We start from the raw sequence: 17,333 nt of genomic DNA, 5'->3' as shown, positions 1-17,333 counted from the left end.
AAGAGAGTGTTGGAAAACGTAACTAGGTTCAGTCTTCATAATTATCATTGTACTTATGTCATTGTATATTTCATATGAAAGCAAAAGAAGAAAAAGAAATTTTATTTTTCATTCTCAAGTCAAATTGCTATTTAGATCAAGCATGTTCTTCATGCTTCTAGGTTTTAGAGTCAAAAGAATATGTCACGAGTCATTCCATTATACTTGAGTCAAGTCTCATTTGGACTTTTGAAAGTGGAAAAGGATTTTATTTAAGTCAAAAGTCATTTTCGTCTCCACAAGGCCAAGTAGGCCCTGCATAGACAAGTTGAAAGTCAAAAGTCATTTTCGTCTCCACAAGGCCAAGTCGGCCCTGCATAGACAAGTTGACCCTAAAAGGGACCCATTCGACCTCCTAGATGTGTATAAATAGAGGACAATTCGACCTCATTTGGATCATCTCAAGCAAGCTTGACTTCTACGCCAAAAAAAGAGTAGTACTAGCTAAAAGGTCAAGAGAGAGTGCAAAGGTCAAAGGAAAAACTTTGCCAAACATGCAAAAATTTCAAGAATTGCAAGGGCCAAAAATCCGAAGTTTGATCAGATTTGGAAGGCTTTGACTATTGTTGACTTGAGATGACTTTGATTTTTTGGAAGAACTTAAAAGGAGGTCTGACTTGGGTCTTGGTCTTGAATTTTGGGTCTTGGTTTTCTCAATTTGATCTAATTCTGTAAGTGAAGATTTGATTGGGTTTTCCCCTTGGAGGGATTTTGCCCTAGCTTGGAGCGTATATCGTGTTCATTGTCTTTTTATGATCATGGTTATGATTTTCTAATTGTTTGATGAAAAAAACATAACAGAAGTAATAAGAAACCAACATATAGTCACAAGAAATAGAGAAATCACCCTAATTGCTGCCCTATTGATTTGTCAACATGGTCACACATGGTCACACATATAATCGCAGTGTATAATATATTAACATGGTCACACATATAATCGCAGTGTATAATATATCAACATGGTCACACATATAATCGCAGTGAGTATAATATTTTGTACAATATATGATACATCTCTTTTGTTTTGAAAACTAAAACAAGACGTGATCTTTGAAAATCTAAATTTTGCAAAAATGATTTCATTGGCATTTGTTAATTTGCTAATTTAGTATCACCGGAATCATATTTAAAATACTACTACCCCAATGCCACTAGTAAAAAGTAACCAGAGTCCAGCGAAAAACTGTTCATTGCCTTCCATTAATAATGCCTCGTTTTCTTTGTTGAATCCAATATTTTGTAACATCTAGAAAATCTATCTAATTTTATTTTAGCCCGCTTCTTGGCATCTTCCTGTCGGTGTGTATATGCTCAAATGGCATTTTCATAATTGTTCAATGTATTTATCTGCCCAATGGCATTTTCATAATTGTCAATTTATGTATATGCTCAATGGCCTTACGAAAAAAATTGTTAGTTACGACTCCAATTTTTTCTAGACAAGCTCAGCTTCATTGCTTCGCTTCTACATTATGGTAAACTCTAGGAAACCAAAACCCTGGTTTTACATCCATGTTCTTACAAAAATAAATTTCACAACTAAGATCCAATTCATAGCATTCCATGTTGTCAGATTCTCAGTTTCTCGACTTGGGGTGAACTCCCCTTCAAAAACATAAATCGTTATCGTTTGTAATTGGTATGAGATGTCGCAATGCATATGAAGAAAAACATTTCTTTGTGAAAGGCTCTAGTATAGGTTACTGTTAATAATGGTTTTCTATGGAGAAAATCTATTATACCACCAAAACCAATTAGGAGCAAGCACTTCAATGGCCAACTTAGCTCTAATGCTCTAGCTTAGCAGCATAATCTTTTTATCCACCACCAAATCTTCGGTTTCTAATTCATGAATGCATGTATAGCTACTAGCTAGTACATTTGTCATGTTACTGAATATGAACGAATGGCGTCAATCATATTAAAAGCGGATCAGCAGTAGCACAACCAAGACATTTCGAGCATTTCAAGGGTCCAACATTTAACCAAATCCAGATAATTACTTCCACGGGGTTAAAATACATGATGACCAGTAGTGAGGATTTATCCCAAATTATAAACCCTATCGATCAAAACTCAGTTCTAATGAATTTTAGAGCATCAAACCCAAGGACGAATCACAACCGGAACAATTCAAAATAAGGAGTGATGTTAGAATAAAAATTCGTCTAACATGGTGCAGACATACGAGGACACCGTAAATCCTTATAACAGGAGAAAGCATTCAATGTAATATTCTCAGAGAATGAATAGAAACCCTGAAACAAATCTATTCATTCTAGTGTTCAGTAGTTCCTAATTCATGAATGCATGTTCAGTAGATACTAGCTAGTACATTTGTCATGTTACTGAATATGAACGAATGGCGTCAAACATATTAAAAGCGGATCAGCAGTAGCACAACCAAGACATTTCGATCATTTCAAGGATCCAACATTTAACCAAATCCAGATAATTACTTCCACGGGGTTAAAAAACATGATAACCAGTAGTAAGGATTTATCCCAGATTATAAACCCAATTGATCAAAACTCAGTTCTAATGAATTTTTGAGCATCAAACCCAAGGACGAATCACAACCGGAACAATTCAAAATAAGGAGTGATGTTAGAACAAAACTTCGTCTAACATGGTGCAGATATACGAGGACACCGAAAATCCTCATAACAGGAAAAAGCACTCAATGTAATATTCTCAGAGAATGAATAGAAAGTTGAAACCCTGAAACAAATCCATTCATTCTAGTGTTCAGTGGTAAAAGATTGAAAAGAAAATTATTCTATCAAGTAACAATATTAGCAATCAGCATTAAAAGCCCATGAGAAGCAAAACAAAGATTGAACATTACAATTTACTGCTTATGAGGCAAATTCACCAGAAAGAGATGGCACTTATTTAAAAGTAATATGTATTCCTCAACAAGAAAATAATCGCTACAATTTCGCACTTGGCGTCATAATTTGAGCATTTGGCTTATAGAGAACTTGGTAAGGGAAATAAGAAAGAGAAAGGAATGAAACAGAGAACAAATAACGGAATGACATTGCTAAATTACCAATGCAAGTAAGCTATGGTGAAGACTAGAATAGAACTCGAAAAAGACAGAACATGCTTAATATTATAATTTATTAGTTAATATATGATAAAAGAGAGGACTCATATAACATGAAGCAGAATATTATGGAATTATGCAACAGCAAATCAGAGAAAGAGACGAAGGCAGGATCTCAAGAACAGCATAGAAGCCTAAAACGATCACATTATTATCAATCATACAGAGCATCCTTTTATCTAGCAAACAGGGAACTTGAATATCTTAGCACAAAAAACAGGACCGAGGCAACACAACAATTTCGAATCCCCTCTGTAGGCACAACGCCTGGGAAGCGATATAATTGGCAATTGATTATATAGCCATAAAAACACTAAAATTTTAAATATATGTTTCCTCGGCAAAGCAAAACTGCTGGAATGTGCTAACTCCAATGTCTCAATTACAAGATTTATTGATCTTCGGGCATTTTAAACTTCTACAATCTAATGATCGGATATGCCTTCAAAGATATAGATACAGCCATTAAGAAAAATAACGGCCCCATTTTACACAAATAAACAATAATGAAGATAGTTTATTCCTTGGAATAAATCAAAGAACGCTCTCCAAATATCACCACATGAAAATAAAATCTTTAATCTTTAATTTTCAATTGCACATCCAGAAGATCCTTCAGAACTTCATATGTCACAAACGCAATTGATATTGACGGCACCACCTGTCAGATCAGAGCAAAGAATATGGGATTTTAATCTCTATCAGATTCCATAAAATTAACAAGGATTTGAGATAGATTTCAATCAACGAACTAAAATTGTACCGGCTATGACCACAATGTTGCCAGTCTCTTTTCGCTTTAAAATTAACTAATGTCATGGATATATAAGTATCCACCATTCTATGGACCCTTTGGCCCTTTGGATGTTATAAGTTGAACACAAATTTGGTACCTACTAATAAACTCTATTATCAAGAAATGCACTACATATGAAAGTTCTTAGGTGGCAGTTTTAAAGTGCTTCCATGGGCGTTAACTTTTTTACGAGGTATAATCATTCTCTAATATGCCATTCAAGATCTAAATGTTGGACATACTGGGGTGCAAATATATATAAAAATATTTCATAAGCCACATCATCCATGAAGTTAATGAAGTTAACAATGTGATGAATCTGAAGAAGAAAGTGTAGCCGGAATATGATCCACAGTTCCATTTTTAAGTGGACATTTCGAGTCCCGAACAGGACCCATCATCAGGACATAATGGTTGAGAGGAGGACGCCCCTCCTCGTCTCAACCATTATGTCCTGATGATGGGTCCTGTTCTGGACTCGAAACATCAACTTAAAAATGGAACTATGGATCATATTCCGGATGCACTCTCTTCCTCAAACTCTAACCACAGAGGCTTACGAACAAGAATGTGATGAATGTTGAAATTTTCAAAGACCCACCATTAGCATTTATTAAATCAAATAATATGAAAACACTAACAAATTGGATTCAGAGCCATTGGTGTGATCCCTCTAACCAAAATAGGGGGCCACGTATATACGTAAATAGGTCAACCAGAAACTAAGGCCTACATTTGTGTTGGAAATATAACTAGTGTTGGTCTTCATAATGTAATTCACATGTAACATTGATATATTTATTATAATCATTTATTATATTCATCATTATTATTTTATTTTTAGTCAAAGTGTTATTCATGCTTATAGGGTCAATTGAGTAAAAAGAAAATTTATTATGAGTCAAAGTCCCATTTGGACTTCTGGTAAGAAAAGGAAAATTATTTTTGTCTCGAGTCAAAGAGTCAAAATGTCATCCACAAAACCAAGTCTACCCTCTTTGGTCAAGTCGGCCTAAAGGGGCAGCTATTCAACCCTCCTGGGCATGTCAACTTGACCACTTTGGAGATCATTCACTCATTCATCATCACATCGATTTCTCTGCCCTAGTTCTGCTCACATGTGCGAATTTTTCTGAGGTGCTGCAGGCCCGAAATTTCAGGAGTTGACCAGATTTCACAGATTTGACCACCGTTGACTTTGACTTGATTGGAGGAGACTTGAGCTTAATTTCTGGTGTTCTTTGTCTCTTTGTGATCCTTTTGTCTTGAAAATTTGTAAGATTGCTTGATGAAGAGAACATAAGAAAGCAGATAACATTCACATGTAATTATCAAGAAGAAGAATCAAGCTTTAATCTACTACACTATAATTGGTTTCTCAACAATGAGGAATGATAGATAAATTAGTATATATAGAAAATTATTGCATTCACTCAAGAAGAAGTATATGATTATTTAAATGTGTTACCTTTTGTGGTTATTTTTCAATAATCTTAATTTATGACCAATATCAAAGTAGGGTAGATCCTGGACCAAGCAATATCCGAGTAGGGTAGATCCTGGACCAGTGCTTTGAGCCTTAAAGGAGTACCATATCTTCCCATATTCATGACATTTCATAATCATTCAAATTCAGTGAGACTCAATTTGTTGGAAAACAGATATTTCAGGTTGCCATGTCTTCGAAATTCACAGGAATTGGCACAGAATTTTATGAGTTGTAGTCTGCACATGATCAGGCTCTTAACCAAATCCTGAAGAATGGTCAAAAGTAGAAGGCCATCATCAATTGCACGTGACTTTTGATGGGCAATTATAAATTCAAAGCAAAGGGATTCATTGGAAAGCTAAGTTTTCAAGCTTTTCAGTTTTAACTTACACAGGATTTGGCATGGAGTTCGGAGATATTACACAAAAGTCAGACTCTAAAACAGTCTGAAAGAAGGATTCAGTATAGTAAGTCATCTTCAACTGTGCATATATCCAAATCAACCGATTCAGAAAGTATTTGGAAGACCAAAAAAAGTAAAATATTTAGTCCATTTGGACCATTTTCATCTACAGTTGAGAGATAATTCAGATCTCATGTTTGAGGCCATGAAAAGCCCTAATTGTTGCTGAAAATTTTGCCCACTTGCAGTGAAAACTGCATATCTTGCCAATGGGGCTGCGGTTTAGCAGTGAAGATCATCTCATATCAGGCCAGCAGCCATGGTTCAATTTCCCCCCAAGGTACAAACAAGCAGATGGGGGCAAGTTCAAGCCCTTGGTGACTTAACAGAAAGGGAATGGTACCCCCCTATTGCAGCAGCTTAGCCAAACAGAAGTGCTTATGTTTATGGCTCACCCCTTATACACGCACAGGCAAGCTGCTTGTAGTGCCCAGAAGCTTTGTGTCAGTTCTAATGCTTCTAAATGATATTAAAATAAAAAAATTCAAAAAGAAGACCATATCTCTCGGTTCAAGTCAGATTGAGGTGGGACATCAAGTGTTTTATAGAAGAAATCCAGAACCATATGATCATAAAGTTTCGGCTTCAGCACTAAATCATAGATAGAGAGATACATCTGTTATATATTAACCTTCAAATTTGGCCCAAGATGCTTCAAATATATAGATGGATCATTGTACTTTTACAAGAGAATGGGATGGGCCAAGTGTTGAAAAAGTGTTGAAAAAAGTTTATCTTATTATAGATTCCATTGCACTGCGTTTTAAAAAAACACCATAGGTTTGAATCTAGGAAGTGAAGATTTTGATTGATAGAGCACTCTTGAAATGAGAAAGATGCAAGAACTTACACACAACTAATTTGAAATATTATTCTTAAACAAATAGTTAAATGATAGAAATCAAAATAAAGTATGAAAAGTGGAAGAATCGTTAGAAGCTCTTCACAATAAACCCCTAAATCAAAAAGAAAAAGAAAAAAAGTATGGTAGGGAGATGGATTAAAAGATAAAATGAATGGGCCCCAAAGATCAGCTGAATCAGTTGAACCATCCGCTTAAGGCATATTTCCAACAGGGAAACTGATCAAATCTCTCAGGGTTACCAGCCGCTATTGTGACTGGTGTGGTTTGGCCACTCTCCATCTGGATATTTTGAGGAAGAGAGGTTGGGGGAAAGGGAGACGCAAGGTTTTCCTCATAAATAAAATAAATAATAAGAATGAGTCCAAGAAATTGCCAATTCCTGGGTGTCCTATTATTTACTTATACGGGTAGTCCCTTATATCGGCTAGAGCCTAGAGGTATCACACCAGCCATTCTTCTTCCTACATAAAGATTAATTATTAAATGAGAATAGCCCACCGTACTTATTAGAATGCTGACCCATTCCAACCTAGTTGTTTTGCTCTCCATGTTAATACCCAAAAATATATCAATAATGAATAAACTTTTCAAAACTTACCAGACATGCTCTCCGTGTTCATACAAAAAAAATATGGGTGCAAATTTCAACCCATAACAGACCACGACTGCAGCTATCTCAGGGATGAGACCAGGTGCAAGTCTTTGGGAGAGATGGAAGAGATACCACTTGGTCATATCACATCTAAAGCAAGGGCCATTTTCCTACCTAACACAATACTTAACTGACAACAATTATGAATTTAAACAGGTGCCTTTTACAACTAATTTCCATTTAAACTCTCATTAACTACTCTATGTCAGCTGGATTTTTTAATCTAGTGCAAATCAATATAGTCCATTAAAAATACACTAAGAATAAATTCAAAGAAACAGACCATAAATTGAAGACAGTAGAGAAAAGTCATCTCTATACACACCTTCACTGAATTCGGAACCAAACCCCTATACAACGCACCAAAACCTTCATTCCTTACAGTTTGTCTGAAAGCATCAACCATACCAGAGTATTGAAGTGGAGCTTTGCTTCTCCCATCTCCAGTTACAACAGAAGAAGCATCTTTCCACCCAACCATTTGCATTCTTCTCCGTATTACATCAAGAGGATAAGCTACAGTTTGTCCAACAGTTCCTGCTGCAGCTCCACAAGCCAATTTAGTGACCACGCCCAAATCTTCCCCCTCAACAAGACCGAAGGGTCTGGATTTGACTAACCAGTCCTTCAGAGACTCGTAAACTGAGAAATTCAGCCCGACATATGGAATCTGAAAATTGGAAAAAAAAATGTCACAAAACCAATGTATGCAGCTTCCAGGTCAGAGACATCTTGCTGTAATTGGCTTAGAATTTAGAAATCAGAGACCAGAATGAAAAATAAAATTTTAAAAACCTTGGTTCATCTTAAAGCAAAGTGAAATATAATTTGAAGTGCGATAAAAAAAAAACAGTAACTGAGTTTATATACTCACAAATTTGTGTTATAGAGAAACAATTTTTAGAAAAAAGATGAACAAAACAAGTTACTCATTATAATGCAAACAAGCCAGAAACTAAAAATATTTTCAACATTATATGCGATGTAAATTACATGGCTTGGGTTCCAATGCAGATTAGTAGAGCAAAAGAAAAGATTACCTTCCACAATGCTTACAAAATAAGCCAAAATTTGAAAACCACTGCAATAGAACACCAATTGAGAAAATGTAGCACCTTTTGGAATAGGTCAACAATATATGCATAAGATTGGAAAGAAACTAAAGATTATTTTATTAATGTCCAATAAATGACAGCAAAGGTGGGTCAATGGGACTAAAAGAATACATACAGTAAAGATACAAAGTGGGAATGCAAAAACTCCTAAATCAACACTGAAGGTAAAAAATTAAAGAACTGTGTCTCCTACAAGAAAAGATAATGTAATTTTCATTTAAAAAAACACTATAGTGGGGATATCACAATATGAAAATTACATGATATTGAATGTTAAACCAAACAGTAGCACAATCTCAAATAGGCAAACAAGACAATGATAATAAGGTAAACCACTTATAAAGAGGATCTAATATTCAGGTCCACAAAAAACCAGGTCTATAAAATCATGAAAGAGAGCATGCAATAAACCTCCAAAATGTTAAAACAGCTGTTTAAATAATAGAAGCAACAGGATATACTTGCAAGCAGGGACTTCATCATGGACATCCTCTTCCATCTGCAGTAAGGTCCCTAACATGGGGACTTTACCAGGGACATCCTCTGCAGAAATGTGATGCCCTGGTAGAAGGGGTTCGTGTTGCCAAGCACCCTAGGTTTGCTAGAGTATCCTGATATTACAGAGTAGTCCAGGACGTCCCCCCTATATGGGTGTTTTCATGAAAACACAAACAAACAAACAAACAGAAAACTAATTTTGTTTCCTTAAAGCAAGGTGAGGATCTTTTTTCCACTACTCACTTACAAAAAACTAGTTTGAGCAAAATATGGAGACTAAAGACTGGTTTGCGTGAACACTGAACAGAGATGTTTCAAAGGCAAAAAAGTGTGGATGGTAGGTACTTTCTACCAATTCCAAAGTGCATCTAAGGTCCCGTAAGCATTCTTCCAGTAAAATGCATATTAAGACTTATATTACATCAAAGGTCAACAAAATCACATCAGTGGTATCAATAGACAGCGTTACACTATCAAAGACGGCATGCCCTAAAAAATTAAGTGAATAGTAATACCCTTTGTATGGTATGGGGAGGGGCAGGCTGTAGAGGATGGCTTATCATCAACTGTAGGAACAAGAGGATGCCCAGATGTCACCTGTATGTAAGGCACATCCCTGAGATGTCCACTGCAGATTGGGGGGACACTGGAGAATGTCCCAGTAACATACTTCCATTCCAGGTAGACACAGAACACAAAGCACATCCTCACATATCACTGGTTTATAGCAGTTTGCATTTTATAAACAACTGTGTTTACTTCAAGAGGTCGATTATTAATTACAATCAAGACTTGAGAGCTTAAGTAATTCAGTTTGTGTACTCTAATTATGTATAAGAAATATCATCCTTCCAAACTAGCATTTCTCCAAAACAATCCTAGTAAAGTCAACTGCAAAATTTCTCACTCACCACTCCAATCACAGAAGGAAACCAGCCTTTGTATAAAGCTCTTGGACCTTCCTCACGCAAGACAGTTGACAATGCATGGAACATTCCACGGTACTGATAAGGTGAGTTTTCTGTCTGCAAATAAAAACACTCGTGAGGTTGAGAGATATTTTCACCATGGCCAGTGAAAACTTCGTAAGTTATGCACACCTGAAGGACAAAGATAAGCACCACTTTTGCCATATCATCTCCTATCATATTAAAAATTTAAATGCCAGAACACAAAAAGAACATAGTTTCAGTTTCAGCAGACCTGTACAGTTAACCTTCCGCGAACCATGTCCATTGGATATGTTGCAGACATAGCAATTATTCCTGCACATGCTCCTGCTCCTAAACGTAGAACTGGTGTTAGCTCTGCATCTTCTGCAACATGGTCAACAAAGGGTATTTTAATTCATGTAATCACACTACAATTCCGATTTAACATAGTAGCAGCTTTCCAGCATTCTACGAGGGGAAATACAAAAGGGATTAAAAAGACACGCTCAAACTGGCCCAAAATTTTTAACTACCCACAAAGCCAAACAAATTCATATAACACACAAAACAATCAAGCATTATATATCACGCACACACACACACACACAGAATAAACCAAAAACCTGCATCCAGATTGGCAGACCCATGTCATTTCTTATAAAATCATTCTTATAATTTGAGAGCTAACAAGCAGTAAATGGAAAAGATCACATTCTGTTTTTCACGCTAGTAAAATATTACGTAAGGATGAGATAGAAGCATGTTTACAAGTGTTTTTTAAATTGTGTAGATCTACACTACTGGAAGCAGTAGATAACCAGGAGCACAGAGCGCCAATTTTCAAAAGCTTCTAGGAATGGAGCATAAAGGGAGCATTTTTATATAGTATATATTTTAATATATTATCATGTATATTTATAAAATAAGCATGCAGAATGTCAAATAAGTTGAAGAAAGTATGAAACCATAGATTTAACTACTGGATTAATGATGACCATTAAAGCATCAGCTATATGGTATACATATACATAATCATCCAGCTGTTGTAACATGTCATCAAATGGTCAAAAATGACATCAACATTCAAGCTTCAACAGATAACTTGCAAGTTGTAACAGATAACATTTCTATCAACAAACTGTGACAAGTAAAATCAAACATGAAATGAAACAGAGTATCATACTCACAACCAAAGAGTTGTAATATGCAATCAGCAGTTCAAATTCCAAACTTAAACTCTTCAAACAGGCCATAAAAAAGACAAAGGACTCTAAGTTCTAGAAACTACCTTCTTAACAGAAAAAAGACATAATTTTACTATCTCCTTAGCTATCCTCTTGCTATAAGAAAAGAGTTGTAATATGCAATCAGCAGTTCAAATTCCAAACTTAAACTCTTCAAATAGGCCATAAAAAAGACAAAGGACTCTAAGTTCTAGAAACTACTTCTAAACAGAAAAAGACAAATGATTTTACTATCTCCTAAGCTATCCTCTTGCCATAAGAAACTTCCACTTTGTTTTACCGTGATCTAGGAGCAACAGGACTAGTAGGTCGAAATGGTCATGGAAAACAACTATGAGCTACACGACCCCTACACAATGCGGGAGGTTGTGAAGCTAAAGCTGCAATATCTCAAAACATTAGTGCCGACAATGGTAGTGGATGAGGACAAAGGTCGGATCTCTATTACATGATCAAGGTCATGAGTCTTATCAGCCAAAACTTCAGCCTCCAAACACTAAAAAGCTGTGTCTCCATCCTCCAAATTAACCTCCTTTGGATTGTGTCCCAAGTCATATATGTTCCATATTTCTTTGCCACCTCACAATAGTGGGACAACAACCTCAAGTTGTGCTGCACATAAACCAAGCTTTCTGCCCAGTCTACATTCGGTTGTTTGTCTTCATGTGTGGATGAAGTTGTATGTGTTCCAACAGCTCTCTACCAAAAAAGCACTCACAACCTGTGGTAGAGGCACCATACATGTTCCACCATATGATAGGATTCAAACTATTGAGAACTACATGTTCACTAATGCACTTGCTTCAATCTGCTTTGTACTTGAGCACACTCGTCATCACCAGGAAGTCGGGACCAACATTAGAAAAGATTTAAAGTCTAAAATGAGCCTCCTAAGGAAAATAATAAAAACTACCTTTCTTAAATCATATTTTTGATGAATCTCCTTGTATGTTTATTCAAATTTCAAGTATAAGCACTTATTGGATACAAAATTAGATTCTCAGTCCAAAGAGTACACACACTGAATACTTTTAATAGACCCATGCTGAGATAAACGGGAAATAAATAAATAAATGTGTCTCTTTAAAAATAAAAGGGCAGGTATCTAGCCTTAAATAATAATAGGGGCAATTTCAATGTATTGGCCATTCACTGGTATTTCACCTTGCCCATTCGATATTGAAGCTGGCCGGGATTGAATTATCAACCATTATGCCCAGTTACAAAAAGTCGAAAAAAAACGTTTTTTTGCATTCTTAACAAATGGTTCACCTTAGCACATAGTACGGTTACTATTAGCATACAAATTACAATTAGTTGCTTAAATATTGCCCCTGGGCGATATGTTGGAAAACTGCTCCTAACCTCTTTGATGTTTTGCAATATTCTCTCAACCAGCTCCTCAATCGTTTTCCCTATAGTGTCCGATCAGATAGTTGGCATGTGTTCATATTAAGCACCGTGGGAAAGGTGTTAAGGGAAAATTGGTTCTTGACATGGATTCAGTAGGCATCATGGGTTCACTAAGCACCTAAGCATGTGGGTCTGGGCTTTAGAACACCTCATGGTTAAAGAGCTAATTTTTCCATCTGATAGGCATGGCTGTACGAAGGTAAGCAAGTCATAAGGCAAGTCATAGAAAAATCCCATTAAGAAACGGTCCCTCCTCATAAAGTCATTAGACATACAAAGAGAAAGCAAAAAGGAGGCATACTTTATACAATAGAAATGCCTGATAAGGACCTTTAAGGCAAATCTATCGTCTGCCCCACTTTCATGGAATTTTTTCAATACAAAGTCTATCTTTCCTTCTAGTTGAAGCTCCTACAATCATATGTCAATGTTATAGCCTATCTCCCATTAAAGAAATAAATAAATAAGAGCTTTCTTTTGACAGTAAACATCTAATAGATAGAAAAGAATGAGCACCTTAATATAGGCTTTCCTTCGCTCTTGGCCTATCTTAGTAGTTCTTTCTTGTAGGGTGAATTATAATTGAGTAGATTATCTACTCCTAAGGGTGAAAAGTAGTAATTCTTACTTAAAAAACATAATTTTTCATGTATTTCCAATTAATCTCACTGTCAGTCTATTAAAAGTATGCAATGTGCATACTAGTTGAATGTAGACTTTAATTTTGCATTCAATAAGTGCCTACACTTGAAAATTGAATAAACCTGTAAGAAGATAAGTGGAAAATACGATTACAAAAGTTGTTCTCTTTCTTTCCCTCCAAAATTATTTACCCTTATGTTTGACATCATCATCTTGAACCCGACTGGTTCTTTTAAAAATAATGTTAATAGTGCATTTTCTGTTTTGGAGCCCGTTTTTTACTTAAAAAATTCTCTACCGTTTGTCTAATGAAAGCATCTAGCCACATTATACCTCTGGATCCATGTGTGGTTTTCTCCACCAAGAGGGAGAATAATATTTGGGTGCAAGGCCATATGCTAAAACACAGAGTGGAGCATTTCAATTATTCCACCTTTTGACCACATATTTTGAACATATGTAGCATATATAACATGCCGTTCATGTCTCCTTTCAAGGATAGACATGTCTCGTGTCAAATACTCACGTTTCTATATATTCCTTGTCTTGTATCCTCATGTCATGTGACTTAGGTTATTTTTATTGAAAAGTGCAACTAGGTTCGGTCTTCATAATGACATGTAAATGTGATTTTTGAAAATGATGAAAAGAAAATAAAATTGTTTTTGTGATGCTTGCTTCATGGGTTTCATGAGCAAGAAATTTTGTTGTGGCTCCCATTGAGAGCCTTAGGATTTGTCATTAAAGTCAGAGTCAATGTCATGTATGAAGAGCCCTTCTTGGGCATGTGTCAAGTATATGAGTCTATATAGCCCTCCAACAACAAGCACAAAGTCCTCTCTTCATGCCGGCTTCAAGATAAGGTAACAAACTCATGTCAGCTTCTCATTATGGAGACACACCTATTCATAATATTTATGTCGGCTTAATATGACAGACAGACCACTATAAATAGGCACCTCGGCCTATTCCCCAAACAAAGAATTTCAAACATCTTTCTCCGAGTTTTTTCGGATGATTGCGATAGAAGACAAGTTCGGATTACCTCTGATTCAGATAACCATTTCAGTGAAGGCTACAGTTCGGTAAAGGCCACAGTTCAGTGAGAGAAAAGGGGACACAGATCCCTCTAAGATTCAGATCACAGTAACAGTGAAGAAGTGACAAGTTTGGATGTCAAGTTATGAGAGCAATTCAGATAGACAAAGAAGGGACAGCAAGGAAGAGATAAAGGCTGATCTCAGTCAACAGAAGTTTGGATCTCTTTCTGAGTTTCGGATGGATATATTGCAGTGACTAGAAGGGATACAAGTGACAAGAGTTTCTTATGTTCGGTGTTGCACAAGAGGAAGGTCACAAGTGTGTGACAAGGTCTAGTTGTTGTTACAAGGAACAAGGTCTCAGTGGTATCTAAAAAGGGCAGCAGGATTCGGTATTACTGCTGAAGGAGAAGTTTGACACCCTTGACAAGCACAGTGATCACAGTTGGGTGTCATCACATATGATGCGAAATCTAAAGTAGAAGGAATCGAGAAAGAATAAACGAAAACATGGAAGAGGACTTGTGTCTTGGTCTTGGAGAGGCTACTAGGTCAAGGGTCTTGGTATTCGTCAATTGGAATCTCTATAAAAAGAATTTGTGTGGGTTTTCCTCTCAAAGAGTGAGGTTTTGGCCCTGGCTGATAGCCTACATTCTGTGTCTCTTTGTCTATTTATGTTCATGCATTGGTAGTTGTTTGATGAAAAAGAACACTAATAACTTATGCAATTAGTAAATCCTAATCTAAAGAAGAAAATATCTCTCATAAGCAGTTACTAATTGAGAGAAATCACCTAATGTTAATGCCCTAGATTTCTCAACATGGTATCAGAGCAAAGTTGATTGTTAAGGAAGGGCATCTAATCAAAGAGATACTCAAGAATCGAGTTTCAAGGAAGGCATCAAAGCAAGTTAAAGGATATCAAAGTGAAATCAAAATCTACAATGAAGAAGAAAGACTACTTCAAAAGGAAGTCTTGGGATCATCAATCAAATCAAGGCAACTAGAAGTCTACACCAAAGAAAGTGTTGGATCCTCTAGTCACTGTCAAAAGACCACAAAGACCCTCATCAATTCAAAGAAATCTACAATGCAAGGTAGCCCAAAGTATAGACATCCAAGAGAAGGACTTCAAGGACGAAGATCACATCATCTTGGAGAAAGTCGAAACCCTAGAAGCATTTATGATCTGCACTCATTCACTACCAAAGAAGTCGAAGTATCTTGAAGGCGAGAAGGCATTATCATCATCTTCAAAAGCTATAAGGCAAGCTCCCTATCATTGCAGCAAGGATCCCCTCCTTATCCTTGAAGAAGATCATCCAAGGAAGCATCAAAACATCCTCATCAATCACCATCAACAAAAGAAGCTTTTAATGTTCCTTTTTCTGGTGTTTCTCGTGGCATGGTTAGGATGGACTTTCAGGGCTAGGGAAAACAGGTCACAGGTGCAGGTTTACTTCATTAGCGGGCCCAAGGGGCTTCGGGAGGTGTTTCAGGGGGTTTTGGGGAGTTTTTATGAGGTTCGATGGCATCCGCTTGGTATATTCCATCATCCACATAGTTTTCCTTTCGTTCCATTACATTTCGACAACTTTCAAAAAAACGAGTTATTAATGGGCCTGACTCCATTAATTACGCAAGGTGGCATTTCCAGAGGAATACTTGGCAGAACACAGTGTAATAGCTCATTGGAACCAAAACGAGAAGACCTATAGGATGGGATGGCTTGAAGGGATTTTTGGTGGCTTGAGGAAGCATGGTGGCCAATTTACCATTTTCCCACATTAAAAAAATATATATTTTAATTAAGGGAAATGTGTTCAATGATTAAAATAATAATAAAATAGGAGCTTCTAGAGGGATCCATCAAAACCCGGTTCTCTACTCCAGCAGTAGCCCCGGGACAAAAAACCTCGGGTGATTCAATGAGATTGGGTGAGTACCCAACTCCCCTTGGCGAACTCATCTAGAATTCACAAGAGAGCTCAGCAGTGATATTTCAGTTAAGTTTTGGAGGGCCAACGCAGTATGGGAGCAGATTCTTGAGGCCAGTTTCCCATCGCAGCTATTTAATTGCATCAGCATGTAAACCCCAATTTATATGATAATAAAGCTGAGATTATTTTGAGCCTATTTTTTTATGGAATTGCATGCACTTTATCTATTATATTTTACATGGCAAAATTCTGTTAAATGAATGATAATTTAATGGTGAAATTTGGGTTGAGTTCAATTTCTGCAAATTTAGAAAAAATATCCCGTTTGGAACATTACAGTGGTATAAGAGCATGATCTTGGCCAACTGTGAGGAAGCTTGCAAGATCATGAAGTTAGCTAAGATTATCAATTTCCTGAAGTAATGGTGTGCACAAAATTGTCTCCGAATATTAACGGCTCTACAATTTTTTATGATTGAATAATTTTATAAAATAATTTGGCCCAAACTATTCAAAGACAAATTTATAAAGTCAAGGGGTCGACTTTAACATTCTGGAAGGTTGCATTTCTCTGCAATCTGCAATCTGCAATCACAGGGCCAAAAGTAATTACAGGTGGCGAATGAACTCAGTGCATCCGGCAACGCGGAGGAGACTTGGATGGATTGCCCACGTCAAGAGTAAAATCGGGCCGGATCATAGCCCACGAAGCTCGCACCCCTTGAAGCTGATCTTTGTAATTTCAGAAGCCACGTTTATTCAAGGATCAAATTCCTGGAAGAAAGGGCAAATTCCTAAATTTCTTATTGGTAGCATTCATCACTGAACATAGAGCCATCCGCATTTCTGATCAAATCCGAGTTGGTTTCCGAGTTGCTGAAATGCCAAATGCTAACTTGAGCACGCCAGTGCATGAATTGACCTTCCTCAGATCTGTTTGCGTAGCCTGTAGCAGCTGTTGTGCATGAGATGAAACGTCGGTGTGCGAATGAATGGTTGTCTAGGAGTTCAAATTGCCTGGAACAAATGAACAGAGAGTAACTCTGCCTTTATTTGTTGGAGTCAAGCGCATTTTGGACGTCATAAAGCG

At 36.7% G+C, this 17,333-nt stretch overlaps 1 protein-coding gene across 1 annotated transcript in view; it reads right to left on the bottom strand.

The window, feature by feature from the left end:
- Positions 1-3,269: 3,269 nt before the first annotated feature.
- The window catches only part of LOC149157953 (mitochondrial adenine nucleotide transporter ADNT1-like), an 88,085-nt gene continuing 74,021 nt past the window's right edge, over positions 3,270-17,333 (bottom strand). The window contains exons 5-8 of the mRNA XM_089436058.1: positions 10,236-10,348; positions 9,944-10,057; positions 7,745-8,089; positions 3,270-3,815 (exon numbers count right to left, since the gene is read on the bottom strand). Of these exons, the coding sequence (XP_089292184.1) occupies positions 3,732-3,815; positions 7,745-8,089; positions 9,944-10,057; positions 10,236-10,348 (656 nt within the window). The 3' untranslated portion in view covers positions 3,270-3,731. The remainder of the gene's footprint in view (positions 3,816-7,744; positions 8,090-9,943; positions 10,058-10,235; positions 10,349-17,333) is intronic.

Source organism: Pinus tabuliformis, chromosome 5_2, assembly GCF_031772625.1.
Source record: "Pinus tabuliformis cultivar Carrire ecotype Pingquan chromosome 5_2, CPIR1, whole genome shotgun sequence".
NCBI lineage: Eukaryota > Viridiplantae > Streptophyta > Pinopsida > Pinales > Pinaceae > Pinus > Pinus tabuliformis.
The sequence above is the reverse complement of the archived record's forward strand: the minus strand, read 5'-3'. Positions and strand labels throughout refer to the sequence as shown.